Source organism: Lagopus muta, chromosome 29 (genome assembly GCF_023343835.1).
Source record: "Lagopus muta isolate bLagMut1 chromosome 29, bLagMut1 primary, whole genome shotgun sequence".
NCBI lineage: Eukaryota > Metazoa > Chordata > Aves > Galliformes > Phasianidae > Lagopus > Lagopus muta.
The window spans coordinates 2,202,996-2,228,182 of record NC_064461.1 but is presented as its reverse complement, the minus strand read 5'-3'; the positions used below and the strand labels follow the sequence as shown (position 1 = coordinate 2,228,182).

General features: G+C 57.2%; 2 protein-coding genes across 5 annotated transcripts in view; one reads left to right on the top strand and one right to left on the bottom strand.

Annotated features, from left to right (window-relative positions):
- Positions 1-25,187, top strand: part of SV2A (synaptic vesicle glycoprotein 2A) — a 234,886-nt gene that overhangs the window by 160,430 nt on the left and 49,269 nt on the right.
- SEMA4A (semaphorin 4A) overlaps positions 1-25,187 on the bottom strand; it is a 28,704-nt gene that overhangs the window by 2,950 nt on the left and 567 nt on the right. Inside the window, exons 2-12 of one of the 4 annotated variants that reach the window (XM_048928954.1) lie at positions 24,070-24,221; positions 23,576-23,638; positions 22,937-23,035; positions 22,536-22,638; positions 21,931-22,047; positions 21,276-21,406; positions 20,106-20,285; positions 19,224-19,365; positions 18,293-18,482; positions 17,761-17,954; positions 908-1,020 (exon numbers count right to left, since the gene is read on the bottom strand). In XM_048928954.1, coding sequence (XP_048784911.1) covers positions 17,804-17,954; positions 18,293-18,482; positions 19,224-19,365; positions 20,106-20,285; positions 21,276-21,406; positions 21,931-22,047; positions 22,536-22,638; positions 22,937-23,035; positions 23,576-23,638; positions 24,070-24,221 — 1,328 coding nt within the window. In that variant the 3' untranslated portion in view covers positions 908-1,020; positions 17,761-17,803. Of the gene's footprint in view, positions 1-826; positions 1,021-17,760; positions 17,955-18,292; positions 18,483-19,223; positions 19,366-20,105; positions 20,286-21,275; positions 21,407-21,930; positions 22,048-22,535; positions 22,639-22,936; positions 23,036-23,575; positions 23,639-24,069; positions 24,222-25,187 lie in introns of those variants that run through there. The other 3 variants (XM_048928955.1, XM_048928952.1, XM_048928953.1) reach the window with 3 other exon arrangements.

The following is a 25,187-nucleotide window of genomic DNA, read 5'->3' as shown; positions in this document are numbered from 1 at the left end:
GTCCAACCGTTCACCTATTCCCAATAGGGTCGGGGCCAGAGGTCATAGGATCGGGGTCATAGGTGATGGAATCAGGGTCAGAGGTCGTGAGATCAGGGTTAGAGGTCATAGGGTCAGGGTCATTGATCAGGTCATGGGTCAGAGGTAAGGTCATAGGTTCAGGGTCAGAGGTCATGGGGTTGGGGTCAGAGGTCATAGGGTCAGGGTGATTGGGTCAGGAGCAGGGTTAGGGTCAGAGTTAAGGCTACAGGGTCAGGGTTACAGGGTCAGGGCTGTAGGGTCGGGTTTATAGGGTCAGGGATGTAGGATCAGGGCTATAGGGTCAGGGTTATAGGATCAGGGTTACAGAGTCATGTTTATAAGGTCAGGGCTATAGGACCAGGTTATAGGGTCATGTTTATAGGGTCAGGGCTATGGGGTCAGATTTATAGGGTCAGGGGTATCAGCTCAGGTTATAGGGTCAAGCTCAGGGTTAGCCTGTAGGGTCAGGCTATATAGGGTCATGTTTATAGGGTCAGGTTATAGGGTCAGGCTGTAGGGACAGCCTATAGGATCAGGCTGTAGGGTGATGTTTATAGGGTCAGGCTATAGTGTGATGCTTATAGGCTCGGGCTGTAGGCTCAGGTTATAGGGTCAGTTATAGGGTCAGGCTATAGGGTTAGGCTATAGAGTTGGGCTGTAGGCTCAAGCTATAGGGTCAGGCTATAGGCTCAGGTTATGGGCTCAGGTTGTGGGGTCAGGTTGTGGGGTCAGGTTGTGGGGTCAGGTTGTGGGCTCGTGCTGTAGGGCGCTGTTTATGGGCTCAGCCGTTCAGGGTGCCGCTCACAGGCTCCGCCTCAGGCTGGGCGCCGCTCCCCGCTCCCCGCCGTTGGCCCGCAGGCTCTCGCACCGCCCGCTGCTGCTGCTCCACGCGCAATCGGGGTCCCTGGCCAGGATGCACTGGGTGCAGCTGCGGTGCTGGCTGCAGTTGGAGAGCGGCACTGCCAGCAGCCCACCGGCATGGCCCAGGTACAACACAGCCTGCAGGGAGAGTGCGAATGGAGGGGAGGGCACAGCTCCACGCAGCACTGCACAGCAGAGCACAACACAACACAGCACAGCACAGCACAGCACAGCACAACACAGCACAGCACAGCACAGCACAACACAGCACAACACAACACAGCACAGCACAACACAACACAACACAGCACAGCACAACACAGCACAGCACAACACAGCACAGCACAGCACAGCACAGCACAGCACAGCACAACACAGCACAGCACAGCACAGCACAGCACAGCACAACACAGCACAGCACAGCACAGCACAACACAGCACAGCACAACACAACACAGCACAGCACAACACAGCACAGCACAGCACAACACAGCACAGCACAACACAGCACAGCACAGCACAGCACAGCACAGCACAGCACAGCACAGCACAGCACAACACAGCACAACACAGCACAGCACAGCACAGCACAACACAGCACAACACAGCAGAGCACAACACAACACAGCACAGCACAACACAGCACAGCACAGCACAGCACAGCACAACACAGCACAACACAGCACAGCACAGCACAACACAGCACAACACAACACAGCACAACACAGCACAACACAGCACAACACAGCACAACACAGCACAGCACAGCACAACACAGCAGAGCACAACACAACACAGCACAGCACAACACAGCACAGCACAGCACAGCACAGCACAACACAGCACAACACAACACAGCACAGCACAACACAACACAGCACAACACAGCACAACACAGCACAACACAGCACAGCACAACACAGCACAGCACAACACAACACAGCACAACACAACACAGCACAGCACAGCACAACACAGCACAGCACAACACAGCACAACACAGCACAACACAGCACAACACAGCACAGCACAACACAGCACAGCACAGCACAGCACAGCACAACACAGCACAACACAGCACAACACAGCACAACACAGCACAGCACAGCACAGCACAACACAACACAGCACAGCACAGCACAACACAGCACAACACAACACAGCACAACACAGCACAGCACAGCACAGCACAACACAACACAGCACAACACAGCACAACACAGCACAACACAGCACAGCACAGCACAGCACAGCACAACACAGCACAGCACAGCACAGCACAGCACAGCACAGCACAACACAGCACAGCACAGCACAGCACAGCACAACACAGCACAACACAGCACAACACAGCACAGCACAGCACAGCACAACACAACACAGCACAGCACAGCACAGCACAGCACAGCACAGCACAGCACAGCACAGCACAGCACAGCACAGCACAACACAGCACAGCACAGCACAACACAGCACAACACAGCACAGCACAGCACAGCACAGCACAGCACAGCACAACACAGCACAACACAGCACAGCACAGCACAGCACAGCACAACACAGCACAGCACAGCACAGCACAGCACAACACAGCACAACACAGCACAACACAGCACAGCACAGCACAGCACAACACAACACAGCACAGCACAACACAGCACAACACAACACAACACAGCACAACACAGCACAACACAGCACAACACAGCACAGCACAACACAGCACAGCACAACACAACACAGCACAACACAACACAGCACAGCACAGCACAACACAGCACAGCACAACACAGCACAACACAGCACAACACAGCACAACACAGCACAGCACAACACAGCACAGCACAGCACAGCACAACACAGCACAACACAGCACAGCACAGCACAGCACAGCACAGCACAACACAGCACAGCACAGCACAACACAGCACAGCACAGCACAGCACAGCACAGCACAGCACAACACAGCACAGCACAGCACAACACAGCACAGCACAGCACAACACAGCACAGCACAGCACAGCACAACACAGCACAACACAACACAACACAGCACAGCACAGCACAGCACAGCACAGCACAGCACAGCACAACACAGCACAGCACAGCACAGCACAGCACAACACAGCACAACACAGCACAACACAGCACAGCACAGCACAGCACAGCACAACACAGCACAACACAGCACAACACAGCACAGCACAGCACAGCACAGCACAACACAGCACAGCACAACACAGCACAGCACAGCACAGCACAACACAGCACAACACAGCACAACACAGCACAGCACAGCACAGCACAGCACAGCACAGCACAGCACAACACAGCACAGCACAGCACAGCACAGCACAACACAGCACAGCACAACACAGCACAGCACAGCACAGCACAACACAGCACAACACAGCACAGCACAGCACAGCACAACACAGCACAGCACAACACAGCACAACACAGCACAACACAACACAGCACAGCACAACACAGCACAGCACAACACAGCACAGCACAACACAGCACAGCACAACACAGCACAACACAACACAGCACAACACAGCACAACACAGCACAGCACAGCACAACACAGCACAGCACAACACAGCACAGCACAGCACAACACAGCACAGCACAGCACAACACAGCACAGCACAGCACAGCACAACACAGCACAACACAACACAGCACAACACAGCACAACACAGCACAGCACAGCACAACACAGCACAGCACAACACAACACAACACAGCACAACACAGCACAGCACAGCACAGCACAACACAGCACAGCACAGCACAGCACAGCACAGCACAGCACAACACAACACAGCACAGCACAGCACAGCACAGCACAACACAGCACAACACAGCACAACACAGCACAGCACAGCACAACACAGCACAACACAGCACAACACAGCACAGCACAACACAACACAGCACAGCACAGCACAACACAGCACAACACAACACAGCACAACACAGCACAGCACAGCACAACACAGCACAGCACAGCACAACACAGCACAGCACAGCACAGCACAACACAGCACAGCACAACACAGCACAACACAGCACAACACAGCACAACACAGCACAACACAGCACAGCACAACACAACACAGCACAACACAGCACAACACAGCACAGCACAACACAGCACAGCACAGCACAACACAGCACAGCACAGCACAACACAGCACAGCACAGCACAGCACAACACAGCACAGCACAACACAGCACAACACAGCACAACACAGCACAACACAGCACAACACAGCACAGCACAGCACAGCACAGCACAGCACAACACAGCACAGCACAGCACAACACAACACAGCACAGCACAGCACAACACAGCACAGCACAACACAGCACAGCACAGCACAGCACAACACAGCACAGCACAACACAGCACAGCACAACACAGCACAACACAGCACAACACAGCACAGCACAACACAACACAGCACAGCACAGCACAACACAGCACAGCACAACACAGCACAGCACAGCACAACACAGCACAGCACAGCACAGCACAACACAGCACAGCACAACACAGCACAACACAGCACAACACAGCACAACACAGCACAACACAGCACAACACAGCACAACACAGCACAGCACAGCACAACACAGCACAGCACAACACAGCACAGCACAACACAGCACAGCACAACACAGCACAGCACAGCACAACACAGCACAACACAGCACAACACAGCACAGCACAACACAGCACAACACAGCACAACACAGCACAGCACAACACAGCACAGCACAGCACAGCACAGCACAACACAGCACAACACAGCACAACACAGCACAACACAGCACAACACAGCACAGCACAGCACAACACAGCACAACACAGCACAGCACAGCACAGCACAGCACAGCACAACACAGCACAGCACAACACAGCACAACACAGCACAACACAGCACAGCACAACACAGCACAGCACAACACAGCACAGCACAACACAGCACAACACAGCACAGCACAACACAACACAGCACAACACAGCACAACACAGCACAACACAACACAGCACAACACAACACAGCACAACACAGCACAGCACAACACAGCACAGCACAGCACAGCACAGCACAACACAGCACAACACAGCACAACACAGCACAACACAGCACAGCACAACACAGCACAACACAACACAGCACAGCACAGCACAGCACAGCACAGCACAGCACAGCACAGCACAGCACAACACAACACAACACAGCACAACACAGCACAGCACAGCACAGCACAACACAGCACAACACAGCACAACACAGCACAACACAGCACAGCACAGCACAACACAGCACAGCACAGCACAGCACAGCACAGCACAGCACAACACAACACAACACAGCACAACACAGCACAGCACAGCACAGCACAGCACAGCACAACACAGCACAGCACAGCACAACACAGCACAGCACAGCACAACACAGCACAACACAGCACAGCACAACACAGCACAGCACAGCACAGCACAGCACAACACAACACAGCACAGCACAACACAACACAGCACAGCACAGCACAGCACAGCACAGCACAGCACAGCACAGCACAACACAGCACAACACAACACAGCACAGCACAACACAACACAGCACAACACAGCACAGCACAACACAACACAGCACAACACAGCACAACACAGCACAGCACAACACAACACAGCACAGCACAGCACAACACAGCACAACACAACACAGCACAACACAACACAGCACAGCACAGCACAGCACAGCACAGCACAACACAGCACAACACAACACAGCACAGCACAACACAACACAGCACAGCACAGCACAACACAACACAGCACAGCACAGCACAGCACAGCACAACACAACACAGCACAACACAACACAGCACAGCACAGCACAGCACAGCACAACACAACACAGCACAACACAACACAGCACAACACAACACAGCACAACACAACACAGCACAGCACAGCACAGCACAGCACAACACAGCACAACACAGCACAACACAGCACAGCACAGCACAGCACAACACAGCACAACACAACACAACACAGCACAACACAGCACAGCACAACACAACACAGCACAACACAGCACAACACAGCACAGCACAACACAACACAGCACAGCACAACACAGCACAACACAACACAACACAGCACAACACAGCACAGCACAACACAACACAGCACAACACAGCACAACACAGCACAGCACAACACAACACAGCACAGCACAACACAACACAACACAGCACAACACAGCACAACACAGCACAGCACAACACACAACACAACACAACACAGCACAACACAGCACAGCACAACACAACACAGCACAACACAACACAGCACAGCACAGCACAGCACAGCACAACACAGCACAACACAGCACAACACAGCACAACACAGCACAACACAGCACAGCACAACACAGCACAGCACAACACAACACAGCACAGCACAGCACAACACAGCACAACACAGCACAGCACAACACAGCACAGCACAACACAACACAGCACAACACAGCACAACACAGCACAACACAGCACAGCACAACACAGCACAGCACAACACAGCACAACACAGCACAGCACAGCACAACACAGCACAGCACAGCACAACACAGCACAGCACAGCACAGCACAGCACAACACAACACAACACAGCACAGCACAGCACAACACAGCACAGCACAGCACAGCACAGCACAGCACAACACAGCACAGCACAACACAGCACAGCACAGCACAACACAGCACAACACAACACAACACAGCACAACACAGCACAGCACAACACAACACAGCACAACACAACACAGCACAGCACAGCACAGCACAGCACAGCACAACACAGCACAACACAGCACAGCACAACACAGCACAACACAGCACAACACAGCACAGCACAGCACAACACAGCACAACACAGCACAGCACAGCACAGCACAACACAGCACAGCACAGCACAGCACAGCACAGCACAACACAACACAACACAGCACAGCACAGCACAGCACAACACAGCACAACACAGCACAACACAGCACAACACAGCACAACACAGCACAGCACAGCACAACACAACACAGCACAGCACAGCACAACACAGCACAGCACAGCACAGCACAACACAGCACAGCACAGCACAGCACAACACAGCACAGCACAGCACAGCACAGCACAGCACAACACAGCACAGCACAGCACAGCACAGCACAGCACAGCACAGCACAACACAGCACAACACAGCACAGCACAACACAGCACAACACAGCACAGCACAGCACAGCACAACACAACACAGCACAACACAGCACAGCACAACACAGCACAGCACAGCACAACACAGCACAACACAACACAGCACAGCACAGCACAGCACAGCACAGCACAGCACAGCACAACACAGCACAGCACAACACAGCACAGCACAGCACAGCACAACACAGCACAACACAACACAGCACAACACAGCACAGCACAGCACAGCACAACACAGCACAGCACAGCACAGCACAACACAACACAGCACAGCACAGCACAGCACAGCACAGCACAGCACAGCACAGCACAACACAACACAACACAGCACAACACAGCACAGCACAGCACAGCACAGCACAACACAGCACAACACAGCACAACACAGCACAACACAGCACAGCACAGCACAACACAGCACAGCACAGCACAGCACAGCACAGCACAGCACAGCACAACACAACACAACACAGCACAACACAGCACAGCACAGCACAGCACAGCACAGCACAGCACAACACAGCACAACACAGCACAGCACAGCACAGCACAACACAGCACAACACAACACAACACAGCACAACACAACACAACACAGCACAGCACAACACAGCACAACACAGCACAGCACAGCACAACACAACACAGCACAGCACAACACAACACAACACAACACAGCACAGCACAACACAGCACAGCACAACACAACACAGCACAACACAACACAACACAACACAGCACAGCACAACACAGCACAGCACAACACAACACAGCACAGCACAGCACAGCACAGCACAGCACAACACAACACAGCACAACACAACACAGCACAGCACAGCACAGCACAGCACAACACAACACAGCACAACACAACACAGCACAACACAACACAGCACAACACAACACAGCACAGCACAGCACAGCACAGCACAACACAGCACAACACAGCACAACACAGCACAGCACAGCACAGCACAACACAGCACAACACAACACAACACAGCACAACACAGCACAGCACAACACAACACAGCACAACACAGCACAACACAGCACAGCACAACACAACACAGCACAGCACAACACAGCACAACACAACACAACACAGCACAACACAGCACAGCACAACACAACACAGCACAACACAGCACAACACAGCACAGCACAACACAACACAGCACAGCACAACACAACACAACACAGCACAACACAGCACAACACAGCACAGCACAACACACAACACAACACAACACAGCACAACACAGCACAGCACAACACAACACAGCACAACACAACACAGCACAGCACAGCACAGCACAGCACAGCACAACACAGCACAACACAGCACAACACAGCACAACACAGCACAGCACAGCACAGCACAGCACAACACAGCACAACACAGCACAGCACAACACAGCACAGCACAACACAACACAGCACAGCACAGCACAACACAGCACAACACAGCACAGCACAACACAGCACAGCACAACACAACACAGCACAACACAGCACAACACAGCACAACACAGCACAGCACAACACAGCACAGCACAACACAGCACAACACAGCACAACACAGCACAGCACAGCACAGCACAACACAACACAACACAACACAGCACAGCACAGCACAGCACAGCACAGCACAGCACAGCACAACACAGCACAACACAGCACAACACAGCACAGCACAGCACAACACAGCACAGCACAGCACAGCACAGCACAACACAACACAACACAGCACAGCACAGCACAGCACAGCACAGCACAACACAGCACAGCACAACACAGCACAGCACAGCACAACACAGCACAACACAACACAACACAGCACAACACAGCACAGCACAACACAACACAGCACAACACAACACAGCACAGCACAGCACAGCACAGCACAGCACAGCACAACACAGCACAACACAGCACAGCACAACACAGCACAACACAGCACAACACAGCACAGCACAGCACAACACAGCACAACACAGCACAGCACAACACAGCACAACACAGCACAGCACAGCACAGCACAGCACAGCACAACACAACACAACACAGCACAGCACAGCACAGCACAGCACAACACAGCACAACACAGCACAACACAGCACAACACAGCACAGCACAGCACAACACAACACAGCACAGCACAGCACAACACAGCACAGCACAGCACAGCACAACACAGCACAGCACAGCACAGCACAACACAGCACAGCACAGCACAGCACAGCACAGCACAGCACAGCACAGCACAACACAGCACAACACAGCACAGCACAACACAGCACAACACAGCACAGCACAGCACAGCACAACACAGCACAGCACAACACAGCACAGCACAACACAGCACAGCACAGCACAACACAGCACAACACAACACAGCACAGCACAGCACAGCACAGCACAGCACAGCACAGCACAACACAGCACAGCACAACACAGCACAGCACAGCACAGCACAACACAGCACAACACAACACAGCACAACACAGCACAGCACAGCACAGCACAGCACAGCACAGCACAGCACAGCACAGCACAACACAGCACAGCACAGCACAACACAGCACAGCACAGCACAGCACAGCACAGCACAACACAGCACAGCACAGCACAGCACAACACAGCACAGCACAGCACAACACAGCACAACACAGCACAGCACAACACAGCACAGCACAGCACAACACAGCACAGCACAGCACAACACAGCACAGCACAACACAGCACAACACAGCACAGCACAACACAACACAGCACAACACAGCACAGCACAACACAGCACAACACAGCACAGCACAACACAACACAGCACAACACAGCACAGCACAGCACAGCACAACACAGCACAGCACAGCACAGCACAGCACAGCACAGCACAACACAACACAACACAGCACAGCACAGCACAACACAACACAGCACAGCACAGCACAACACAGCACAACACAACACAGCACAACACAACACAGCACAGCACAACACAGCACAGCACAGCACAGCACAGCACAGCACAACACAACACAGCACAGCACAGCACAGCACAGCACAGCACAGCACAGCACAACACAACACAACACAGCACAACACAGCACAGCACAACACAGCACAGCACAGCACAACACAGCACAGCACAGCACAACACAACACAGCACAACACAGCACAGCACAACACAGCACAGCACAACACAACACAGCACAACACAGCACAGCACAGCACAGCACAACACAGCACAACACAACACAGCACAACACAGCACAACACAGCACAGCACAGCACAGCACAGCACAACACAACACAACACAGCACAGCACAACACAGCACAGCACAACACAGCACAGCACAGCACAGCACAGCACAACACAACACAGCACAACACAGCACAACACAGCACAGCACAGCACAGCACAGCACAGCACAACACAACACAACACAGCACAGCACAACACAGCACAACACAACACAGCACAACACAACACAGCACAGCACAACACAGCACAGCACAGCACAGCACAGCACAGCACAACACAACACAGCACAACACAGCACAGCACAGCACAACACAGCACAACACAGCACAGCACAACACAACACAACACAGCACAGCACAACACAGCACAACACAGCACAACACAGCACAACACAGCACAGCACAGCACAGCACAGCACAGCACAGCACAGCACAGCACAGCACAACACAACACAACACAGCACAGCACAACACAGCACAACACAACACAGCACAACACAACACAGCACAGCACAACACAACACAGCACAGCACAGCACAACACAACACAGCACAGCACAACACAGCACAACACAGCACAACACAGCACAGCACAACACAGCACAGCACAGCACAACACAGCACAACACAACACAGCACAGCACAACACAACACAACACAGCACAGCACAACACAGCACAGCACAGCACAACACAGCACAGCACAGCACAGCACAGCACAGCACAACACAACACAACACAGCACAGCACAACACAGCACAACACAACACAGCACAACACAACACAGCACAGCACAACACAACACAGCACAGCACAGCACAACACAACACAGCACAGCACAGCACAACACAGCACAACACAGCACAACACAGCACAACACAGCACAGCACAGCACAACACAGCACAACACAGCACAACACAGCACAACACAGCACAGCACAACACAGCACAGCACAACACAGCACAGCACAACACAGCACAACACAGCACAACACAGCACAACACAGCACAGCACAACACAGCACAACACAACACAGCACAGCACAGCACAGCACAGCACAGCACAGCACAGCACAGCACAGCACAACACAACACAACACAGCACAACACAGCACAGCACAGCACAACACAGCACAACACAGCACAACACAGCACAACACAGCACAGCACAGCACAACACAGCACAGCACAGCACAGCACAGCACAGCACAGCACAACACAACACAACACAGCACAACACAGCACAGCACAGCACAGCACAGCACAGCACAGCACAACACAGCACAGCACAACACAACACAGCACAACACAACACAGCACAGCACAACACAGCACAGCACAGCACAACACAGCACAGCACAACACAGCACAACACAACACAACACAGCACAGCACAACACAACACAGCACAACACAACACAGCACAACACAGCACAGCACAGCACAGCACAGCACAGCACAGCACAACACAGCACAGCACAACACAACACAGCACAACACAACACAGCACAACACAGCACAACACAGCACAGCACAGCACAGCACAGCACAACACAGCACAACACAACACAGCACAGCACAACACAACACAGCACAGCACAGCACAACACAACACAGCACAGCACAGCACAGCACAGCACAACACAACACAGCACAACACAACACAGCACAGCACAGCACAGCACAGCACAACACAACACAGCACAACACAACACAGCACAACACAACACAGCACAACACAACACAGCACAGCACAGCACAGCACAGCACAACACAGCACAACACAGCACAACACAGCACAGCACAGCACAGCACAACACAGCACAACACAACACAACACAGCACAACACAGCACAGCACAACACAACACAGCACAACACAGCACAACACAGCACAGCACAACACAACACAGCACAGCACAACACAGCACAACACAACACAACACAGCACAACACAGCACAGCACAACACAACACAACACAACACAACACAGCACAACACAGCACAGCACAGCACAACACAGCACAACACAGCACAACACAGCACAGCACAGCACAGCACAACACAGCACAACACAACACAACACAGCACAACACAGCACAGCACAACACAACACAGCACAACACAGCACAACACAGCACAGCACAACACAACACAGCACAGCACAACACAACACAACACAGCACAACACAGCACAACACAGCACAGCACAACACAACACAACACAACACAACACAGCACAACACAGCACAGCACAACACAACACAGCACAACACAACACAGCACAGCACAGCACAGCACAGCACAGCACAGCACAACACAGCACAACACAGCACAGCACAACACAGCACAACACAGCACAACACAGCACAGCACAGCACAACACAGCACAGCACAGCACAGCACAGCACAACACAACACAACACAGCACAGCACAGCACAGCACAGCACAGCACAACACAGCACAGCACAACACAGCACAGCACAGCACAACACAGCACAACACAACACAACACAGCACAACACAGCACAGCACAACACAACACAGCACAACACAACACAGCACAGCACAGCACAGCACAGCACAGCACAGCACAACACAGCACAACACAGCACAGCACAACACAGCACAACACAGCACAACACAGCACAGCACAGCACAACACAGCACAACACAGCACAGCACAACACAGCACAACACAGCACAGCACAGCACAGCACAGCACAGCACAACACAACACAACACAGCACAGCACAGCACAGCACAGCACAACACAGCACAACACAGCACAACACAGCACAACACAGCACAACACAGCACAGCACAGCACAACACAACACAGCACAGCACAGCACAACACAGCACAGCACAGCACAGCACAACACAGCACAGCACAGCACAGCACAACACAGCACAGCACAGCACAGCACAGCACAGCACAACACAGCACAGCACAGCACAGCACAGCACAGCACAGCACAGCACAGCACAACACAGCACAACACAGCACAGCACAACACAGCACAACACAGCACAGCACAGCACAGCACAACACAACACAGCACAACACAGCACAGCACAACACAGCACAGCACAGCACAACACAGCACAACACAACACAGCACAGCACAGCACAGCACAGCACAGCACAGCACAGCACAGCACAACACAGCACAGCACAACACAGCACAGCACAGCACAGCACAACACAGCACAACACAACACAGCACAACACAGCACAGCACAGCACAGCACAACACAGCACAGCACAGCACAGCACAGCACAGCACAACACAGCACAGCACAGCACAACACAGCACAGCACAGCACAGCACAGCACAGCACAACACAGCACAGCACAGCACAGCACAACACAGCACAGCACAGCACAACACAGCACAACACAGCACAGCACAACACAACACAACACAGCACAGCACAACACAGCACAACACAGCACAGCACAGCACAGCACAACACAACACAGCACAACACAGCACAGCACAACACAGCACAACACAGCACAGCACAACACAACACAGCACAACACAGCACAGCACAACACAGCACAACACAGCACAGCACAACACAACACAGCACAACACAGCACAGCACAGCACAGCACAACACAGCACAGCACAGCACAGCACAGCACAGCACAGCACAACACAACACAACACAGCACAGCACAGCACAACACAACACAGCACAGCACAGCACAACACAGCACAACACAACACAGCACAACACAACACAGCACAGCACAACACAGCACAGCACAGCACAGCACAGCACAGCACAACACAACACAGCACAGCACAGCACAGCACAGCACAGCACAGCACAGCACAGCACAACACAACACAACACAGCACAACACAGCACAGCACAACACAGCACAGCACAGCACAACACAGCACAGCACAGCACAACACAACACAGCACAACACAGCACAGCACAACACAGCACAGCACAACACAACACAGCACAACACAGCACAGCACAGCACAGCACAACACAGCACAACACAACACAGCACAACACAGCACAACACAGCACAGCACAGCACAGCACAGCACAACACAACACAACACAGCACAGCACAACACAGCACAGCACAACACAGCACAGCACAGCACAGCACAGCACAGCACAACACAACACAGCACAACACAGCACAACACAGCACAGCACAGCACAGCACAGCACAGCACAACACAACACAACACAGCACAGCACAACACAGCACAACACAACACAGCACAACACAACACAGCACAGCACAACACAGCACAGCACAGCACAGCACAGCACAGCACAACACAACACAGCACAACACAGCACAGCACAGCACAACACAGCACAACACAGCACAACACAACACAACACAGCACAGCACAACACAGCACAACACAGCACAACACAGCACAACACAGCACAACACAGCACAGCACAGCACAGCACAGCACAGCACAGCACAGCACAGCACAACACAACACAACACAGCACAGCACAACACAGCACAACACAACACAGCACAACACAACACAGCACAGCACAACACAACACAGCACAGCACAGCACAACACAACACAGCACAGCACAACACAGCACAACACAGCACAACACAGCACAGCACAACACAGCACAGCACAGCACAACACAGCACAACACAACACAGCACAGCACAACACAACACAACACAGCACAGCACAACACAGCACAGCACAGCACAACACAGCACAGCACAGCACAGCACAGCACAGCACAACACAACACAACACAGCACAGCACAACACAGCACAACACAACACAGCACAACACAACACAGCACAGCACAACACAACACAGCACAGCACAGCACAACACAACACAGCACAGCACAACACAGCACAACACAGCACAACACAGCACAACACAGCACAGCACAGCACAACACAGCACAACACAGCACAGCACAACACAACACAACACAGCACAGCACAACACAGCACAACACAGCACAGCACAGCACAGCACAACACAGCACAGCACAGCACAGCACAACACAACACAACACAGCACAGCACAACACAGCACAACACAGCACAGCACAGCACAGCACAACACAGCACAGCACAGCACAGCACAACACAACACAGCACAACACAGCACAACACAACACAGCACAGCACAACACAGCACAGCACAGCACAGCACAGCACAGCACAACACAACACAGCACAGCACAGCACAGCACAGCACAGCACAGCACAGCACAGCACAACACAACACAACACAGCACAACACAGCACAGCACAACACAGCACAGCACAGCACAACACAGCACAGCACAGCACAACACAACACAGCACAACACAGCACAGCACAACACAGCACAGCACAACACAACACAGCACAACACAGCACAGCACAGCACAGCACAACACAGCACAACACAACACAGCACAACACAGCACAACACAGCACAGCACAGCACAGCACAGCACAACACAACACAACACAGCACAGCACAACACAGCACAGCACAACACAGCACAGCACAGCACAGCACAGCACAACACAACACAGCACAACACAGCACAACACAGCACAGCACAGCACAGCACAGCACAGCACAACACAACACAACACAGCACAGCACAACACAGCACAACACAACACAGCACAACACAACACAGCACAGCACAACACAGCACAGCACAGCACAGCACAGCACAGCACAACACAACACAGCACAACACAGCACAGCACAGCACAACACAGCACAACACAGCACAGCACAACACAACACAACACAGCACAGCACAACACAGCACAACACAGCACAACACAGCACAACACAGCACAACACAGCACAGCACAGCACAGCACAGCACAGCACAGCACAGCACAACACAACACAACACAGCACAGCACAACACAGCACAACACAACACAGCACAACACAACACAGCACAGCACAACACAACACAGCACAGCACAGCACAACACAACACAGCACAGCACAACACAGCACAACACAGCACAACACAGCACAGCACAACACAGCACAGCACAGCACAACACAGCACAACACAACACAGCACAGCACAACACAACACAACACAGCACAGCACAACACAGCACAGCACAGCACAACACAGCACAGCACAGCACAGCACAGCACAGCACAGCACAACACAACACAGCACAACACAACACAGCACAGCACAACACAGCACAACACAACACAGCACAACACAGCACAACACAGCACAACACAACACAGCACAGCACAACACAGCACAGCACAGCACAGCACAGCACAGCACAACACAGCACAGCACAGCACAGCACTGCACAACACAGCACAACACAACACAGCACAACACAGCACAACACAACACAACACAACACAGCACAGCACAACACAGCACAACACAACACAGCACAACACAACACAGCACAGCACAACACAACACAGCACAGCACAGCACAACACAACACAGCACAGCACAACACAGCACAACACAGCACAACACAGCACAACACAGCACAGCACAGCACAACACAGCACAACACAGCACAGCACAACACAACACAACACAGCACAGCACAACACAGCACAACACAGCACAGCACAGCACAGCACAACACAGCACAGCACAGCACAGCACAACACAACACAACACAGCACAGCACAACACAGCACAACACAGCACAGCACAGCACAGCACAGCACAGCACAACACAGCACAACACAACACAGCACAGCACAACACAACACAGCACAGCACAACACAGCACAGCACAGCACAACACAGCACAGCACAGCACAACACAGCACAGCACAGCACAACACAGCACAGCACAGCACAACACAGCACAACACAGCACAACACAGCACAACACAGCACAACACAGCACAGCACAGCACAGCACAACACAACACAACACAGCACAGCACAACACAGCACAACACAGCACAGCACAGCACAGCACAACACAACACAGCACAGCACAACACAGCACAACACAGCACAGCACAGCACAGCACAACACAGCACAGCACAGCACAGCACAGCACAGCACAACACAGCACAGCACAGCACAACACAGCACAGCACAGCACAGCACAACACAACACAGCACAGCACAACACAACACAACACAACACAGCACAGCACAGCACAGCACAACACAACACAGCACAGCACAACACAACACAACACAACACAGCACAACACAGCACAGCACAGCACAGCACAGCACAGCACAGCCCATACGATCACATGCACCCCATCCCACCCCACCCCATCCCATTCCCCACCTTGCTGGCTGACAGCAGGACGCAGCTGACGCTCTGTGGCTCCTCAAACACACGGATGCTCTCCACCACCAGCGCGCGGCCGCCTGCCAGCTCCACCGCCTTGTGCACCGCGCCCTCGGCTGGGGGGCGCAGCATGGCACCGCTGCCCCATAGGGACCGGCCACCCCACAGAGCCACCGCCCCATAGGGACGCACTGCCCCATAGGGATACAGCCCCATAGAGCCACCACCCCACAGAGCCACCGCCCCATAGGGACGCACTGCCCCATAGGGATACAGCCCTATAGAGCCACCACCCCACAGAGCCACCGCCCCATAGGGACACACTGCTCCACAGAACCTGTAGCCCCATAGGGACCCACCACCCCATAGAACCAACCCCCCATAGGGACACACCGCCCCATAGGGACACACCGGCCCACAGAGCCATGGCCCCATAGGGACCCCCCACCCCATAGAACTCATAGCCCCATAGAACCCACCGCCCCACAGCGCCACCACCCCACAGGGGCCCCCCGCCCCACAGACGCACCGGTGGCCATGAACAGCACTCGGTACGGGGTGCCGCCGATGCCGTGGGTTTGGTGCACGGCGATGTGGGTGTAGGAGACGTTGGGGCTCAGCAGCAGAGGGCGGCCGTGGGCGGGGGGCACCGGGGTCTCCATCAGGAAATGGTCCTTCATGAACGTCAGCGCCTGGTCGGACGATGGGCCAACGGAGCACTGCGGGGGGGGGAGGGCGGGTGGGGGGCGGGACGGATCCAGGGGGGACCCGGAGCCCAGGGGGGAGCAGAGCTATGGGGTGCCTGGAGCCCAGGGGGGAGCAGAGCTATGGGGTGCCTGGATCCCAGGGGGGAGCTGAGCTATGGGGTGCCTGGATCCCAGGGGGGAGCTGAGCTATGGGGTGCCTGGAACCCAGGGGGGAGCTGAGCTATGGGGCGCCTGGATCCCAGGGGGGAGCTGAGCTATGGGGCGCCTGGATCTGAGGGGAACAGGTATGGGGGATATGGGGAAACTGGGGCACAGTGGGGCTGTTATGGGATGTCCTATGGGCTGTTATGGGATGTCCTATAGGCTGTGTTATGGGATGTCCTATAGGCTGTGTTATGGGATGTCCTATGCGCTGTATTATGGGATGTCCTATGGGCTGTTATGGGATGTCCTATGGGCTGTGTTATGGGATGTCCTATGCGCTGTATTATGGGATGTCCTATGCGCTGTGTTATGGGATGTCCTATGGGCTGTTATGGGATGTCCTATGGGCTGTTATGGGATGTCCTATGGGCTGTGTTATGGGATGTCCTATGCGCTGTATTATGGGATGTCCTATGGGCTGTTATGGGATGTCCTATGGGCTGTTATGGGATGTCCTATGCGCTGTGTTATGGGATGTCCTATAGGCTGTATTATGGGATGTCCTATGGGCTGTGTTATGGGATGTCCTATGATCTGCCCCCCACTCACGCTGCCAGGCCTGGCCTCGCCGCTGGGGGCGCTGCGGACGCTCCACGCCGCGCTGTCCTTCTCCCGTTCCAGGAAGCGGCCCTCGAACGCCGCCCGCAGCGCAGCGCGGCTGAACGAGCAGAGCGCCGAGCCGCCGGGGGGCCTGCGGGAAACGGGGGGCCCTGCGTACGGGGAACTGCCCCATAGGAGCAGTGCCCCATAGGAGCAGCGCCCCATAGGAGCAGCGCCCCCCACCCCATAAAACCCCCCACCCCGCAGCACCCCACCATCACCCCATCGAACACCGCCACCCCACAGGGACCCATCGCCCCACAAAACGCCCCCCCACCCCGACGACACTCCGCACCCCACAGCACCCCCCCCACCCCATAGGACCCACCACCCCATAGAACCCGCAACCCCAAGGACATCCCCCACCCCATAACCCCCCCCCAGCCCCATAAGGACCGACCACCCCATAAGGACCTACCACCCCATAGGGACCCACTACCCCATAGGGACACCCCACCCCATAAGGACCCCCAACCCATAAGGACCCACCACCCCATAGGGACCCGCCACCCCACAGGGACCCACGACCCCATAGGGACCCACCACCCCACAAGGACCCCCCCACCCCACAGGGACCCACGACCCCATAGGGACCCACCACCCCACAGGAACCCACGACCCCATAGGGACCCACCACCCCACAGGAACCCACGACCCCATAGGGACCCACCACCCCATAAGGACCCCCCACCCCACAGCACCCCACCATCGCCCCACAAACCCGCCACCCCCAGGACGCCCCGCACCCCACAGCGCCCCCCCACCCCGTTCACCTCCCCGCCGCCCCGCGTTCCCGCCCCACCGCCCGCCCCCTTCCCGCCCCCCCCGCACCCCGGCTCGTTGAACACGCCGTAGAACTCGGCGCCGCGCTCGGTGCCGGCGGCGGGGGGGGCGGCGGCGACGTGCCGGATTCGCTCGGCGGGGAAGCGGGCGGACAGCGAGCAGCGCAGCGGCGCCTTCAGGAAGGTGGTCCAGCGCTTCTGCAGCACTTTGTCCCCCCCCCACGTCGCTCTGCGGCACGGCGGGCGCTCAGCCCCGCGGATCCCCCCACGGACCCCCCATATTCGTCCTTCCACTCATGGACCCCCCCACGGATCCCCCACGGCCCCCCCCCCCCCCGGACCCTCCTCCGAACCCACGGACGCCCCACGGACATCCTTCTACTCATGGACCCCCTCCCGGACCCCCCCACACCCCCCGCCCCCCCCCACGGACAAAATTCCACTCGTGGACCCCTCCACCCACGGACCCCCCCCCATATTCATCCTTCCACTCATGGACTCCCCACGGACCCCCCCACGGACCCTCCTCGGAACCCCACGGACATCCTTCCCCTCATGGACCCCTCCAAGGACCCCCCCATAGACGCCCCTCCACCCACGGACCCCCCCCATATTCATCCACTCATGGACCCCCCCCCACGGACATCCTTCTACTCATGGTCCCCCTCCAGGACCCCCCCACCCCCCCCCGGATCTCCCCACGGACAAAATTCCACTCATGGTCCCCTCCACCTATGGACCCCCCCCCCCTTTTCTTCCTTCCACTCATGGACCCCCCCCCCATAGACACCCCTCCACCCGTGACCCCCCCTCTAACAGCCCCCCCACGCACCCCCACCCACAGACCCCCCCCATAAACCCCCCCCCGCGGAGCCCCCTACACGGAATGCCCCCCAATAGACCCCCACCCACAGACACCCCTCCACCCACGGACACCCCCCCCCCCCCCCACAGACCCCCAAGGACGTCCCTCCCGCACGGCCCCCCCAACAGCCCCCCACGTACCCACCACCCCATAGGGACCCACCACCCCATAGGGACCCCCCACCCCGTAAGAACCCCCAACCCCATAAGCACTCGGTCCCATAGGGACCCCCCATCCCATAAGCACCCACCACTCCATAGGGACCCCCCACCCCACAGGGACTCCGGACTCCATAGGGACCCCCCACCCCATAAGCCCCCCCCACCGCATAGGGCCCCCCCCCCCCCCTCCCACCTTGCACACGCGCGCCACCCTCGGCAGCCGCAGGCGCTGCACGCAGCGGAACTCGAGCGCCGTCTCCTCGAAGAAGAAATAAACCTGGTCGTCGTCGGGGGGGGCGGCCGAGGCCACGAAGGTGGCGTCGTCTGGGGACGGGGCTCTGGTGAGGGGTCTGGGGGCGGCTGGTGGCGCCGTGGGGACTCGTGGGGTGGGGAGATCCTACGGGGCGGTGGGTCCTTATGGATTTGAGGGCTCCTATGGGGTCGTGGGTCTTTGTGGGGTTGAGGGGCTCCTATGGAGTGAGGTGATCCTATGGGGTGAGGGGCTGCTATGGGGTAGTGGGTCCTTATGGGGTGTCCTTATGGGGTGAGGAGCTCCTATGGGGTGGTGGGTCTGAGATGCCGGGTCCTATGGGGTGGTGGGTCTCTATGGGGTGAGGGGCTCCTATGGGGTGGTGGGGCCCATGGGGTGGGAGGTTTCTTTGGGGTGGGGAGGTCCTATGGGTGCTGCTGCAATGGGGTGGGAGTCCCATGGGTGCTGTGTCTATGGGGCAATGACCCCCAGCTGTCCCTATGGGGCGGTGACCCCCAGCTGTCGCTATGGGGCGGTGACCCCCAGCTGTCCCTATGGGGCAGTGACCCCCAGCTGTCGCTATGGGGCGGTTCCCCACCTGCCAGCCAGCGCAGGAAGGCGTCGGTTTTGAGCGCGGTTCGGGCGCCCAGCGAGCGCGAGACGATGGGCTCCGTGCCGTGGAAGTTGTTGGCTGTGGCTGCGTACAGCTCCCCACCTGCGGCAATGGGGGCACGGCGTCAAAGGGGGGCAGGGGGGCAGAGGGGCAGTGGGGTCAGTGGGGGGCAGAGGGGCCAAAGGGGTCAAAGGAGGAAGAGAGGTGAGAGGGGGCAGTGGGGCAGGGAGGGAGTGGGGTCAGTGGGGCCAAGGGGGGCAGAGGAGTCAAAGGGGGCCGAGGGGTCAGAGGGGCAGTGGGGTCAGAGGCGGGAAGAGGGGTCAGAGGGGTCAGGGGGTCACAAAGGTCAGCGGGGTCAGACAGTTCAGTGGGGCAGGGACACAAAATTCCCTTTGGGGTCACCTGGACCCACTTGTGGGGTCTCCCCCTCCTCCACTTTTGGGGTCGCTTCCGAGGGTCTCAGGGTCCACTTTTGGGGTCTCCACTCCCCGGTCACCCCTTCAGTCTTTGGGGTCGTCCCCCCCCGGCCCACTTTTGGGGGTCCCCCCCCAGGGGTCGCTTTTTGGGGTCCCCCCCCATTTTTTGCTCACCGTCCAGCAGCGCAGTGTGGGAATGCTGGGGGTCAAAGGGGCTCTGCCCCTTTCCATCGCGCTGCCCCACTGCGACCCACGGCAGGGAGGAGTTGTCCAGGAGCTGTGGGGCGGGGGGGGTCAGCAGGACCCACAGATGTGGGGCGGGGGGGGGGGGAAGCATGGGGTTGTCAGGGGGACCCACAGATGTGGGGCAGGAGGGGGGCTTCCCTGGGATCCCACCCAGCTGTGGGGCTGTGGCTGCGGGGAGGAGGCACACAGAACCCCCGCCCCATAGATGTGGGGCACGCATCGCCCAGCCCCCCACCCTCAGCCCCACATCCCGGGCTGCTCACCCATCACCCCACACCCCCAGGGACACCCAGCCCCCCCCGGGGTCCCCCCACCCCCCTCCGGCTCACGATGTGGGTGCAGGCGGGGCTGAAGGCGTTGGTGCCGCACGCGTACAGGTGGGTGCGGTTCAGAGCCACCAGGACCCGGATGAAGTTGAAGCACTCGGTCTGAGCGGGGACAGCCGCCATGGGGGGGCGCCCCACAGCGCCCCACAGCGCCCCATAGCGCCCCATAGAGCCCCACAGCGCCCTATAGCTCCCCATGGAACCCCATAGCGCCCCGTACCGCCCTACATCGTCCCATAGGGCCCTATAGCGCCCCCACAGCGCCCTACAGAGCCCCATAGCGCCCCACAGCACCCTACAGCATCCCATACTGCCCCATACTGCCCTACATTGTCCCATAGCACCCTATAGCGCTACCACAGCGCCCCATAGAGCCCCATAGCACCCTACGGCGCCTCATAGTGCCTTGCAGTGCCCCATAGCACCCCATAGCGCCCCATAGCGCCCCATTGCATGCCACAGTGCCCCATAGTGCCCCATAGTGCCTCATAGCACCCCATAGCGCTCCATAGCGCCCCATAGAACCCATAGAGCCCCATAGTGCCCCATGGCACTCCATAGCACCCCATAGCACCCCAAATCCCATAGTGCCTCACAGCGCCCCATAGCATCCCACAACCCCAAACCCCACAACTCCCCCACCTCGGGGCTCTTCCTCTTCAGGCTGCACTCCCTCTTTCTCTCCTCCGTGGGTCCCCACGGCACCTATGGGGGCAAAGAAGGGGGGCAGTGGGGTGGGCGGGTCTGTGGGGCCTGTGGGGTCCATGGGGTCAGTGGGGTCAGGGCTCTGTGGGGTCAGGGGTTCAGTAGGGTCAGGGCTCAATGGGGTCAGTGGGATTGGGGGCTCTGTGGGGTCATTGGGGTTCAGGGCTCAGTGGGGTCATTGGGGTCAGTGGGGTCAGGGTTTCAGTGGGGTCAGGACTCAATGGGGTCATTGGGGTCAGGGGCTCAATGGGGTCAGTGGGGTGGGGGCTCAATGGGGCCATTGGGGCGGTGGGATTTATGGGGTCAGAGCTGAGTGGGGTCACTGGGGTCGGGGCTCAATGGGGTCACTGGGGTCGGGGCTCAATGGGGTCACTGGGGTCAGGGCTCAGTGGGGCCATTGGGGCGCCGGTTTTTATGGGGTCGGCGCTGACCGTGGCGACGAGTCGGGGCCGCGCGGGGTCGCTGACGTTGAGCGCCAGCACGGCGTCCCGGGCGCCCACGTAGAGCAGCGCCTCGTCCGCGCTCAGCAGCAGCGCGTCGCCGTGCCGCAACGGGAAGCGCCAGACCGGGCGGCGGGGGTCGCCTGGGGAGAAACGGGGAGGGGGGTGAGGGGGGCGGGGGGGAATGGGGGGCTGGGAGGGGGGGAGCCGTGGGGCTGGGGGCTCTGCGGTCTGTGGGGCAAATGGGGTCTGTGGGGTGCGGTGGGGTCATGGGGGGTTTGTAGGGGGTGTGGGGTGGGGGGCAGGAGCTCTGTGGGGTCTGGGGACTCTGTGGGGAGGGGGGGGCCAGGGGGTCTTTGGGTCTGGGGGTCTGGGGGGTTTGGGGGGGGCACGCGGTGTCGGTGGGGGGGGGGAGCCTTGGGTCTCGGGATTCTGGGGTCTATGGGGCAAATGGGGTCTGTGGGGTGGGGGGTCACTGTGAGCTCTGTGGGGTGGGAGAGGTTGTGGGGGCTGTGGGGTGGGGGGTCCATGGGGTCTGTGGGGTCTGTGGGTGCCATGGGTGTGGGGTGGGGGGGTCAGGGGCTGTGTGGGTTTGTGGAGTGGGGGCGTCTCTGGGGCACATGGGGTCTGTGGGATCTGTGGGGTCAGGGCTCTGGGGGCTCTGTGGGATCAGTGGGGTGCGTGGGGGGGGCAGGGGGCTCATTTCCCCATAGGCGCCCCACACTTCCCCACACAGCGCGGCTTCCGCCCCCCAACGGGATCCCGAAAGGGGATGTGGGGCCGAGATCCGCCTGCGTGGGGGGCGGGGGGCAGCAGCGCCCCATGGGGTCGGGTGGTGTGGGGTCAGAGTGCAGGGCTGTGTGGGGTCGGGGGGGGGGCAGTTCTATATGGGATTGGGGGGCAGTTCTTTATGGGGCACAGTGCTGTGGGGCCAGGGAAACAGGAAGCGCAGCAGCGCGATGGGGAAGTGATGCTGTGGGGTGTGGGGCGCTCTGTAGGGTGCTCTATAGGGTGCTCTGTAGGGTGCTTTATAGGGCGCTCTATAGGGCGCTCTGTGGGGCAGAGCTGCAGTCTCGCTGTGCACCTATGGGTGCGGTGCTCTCCCAGTG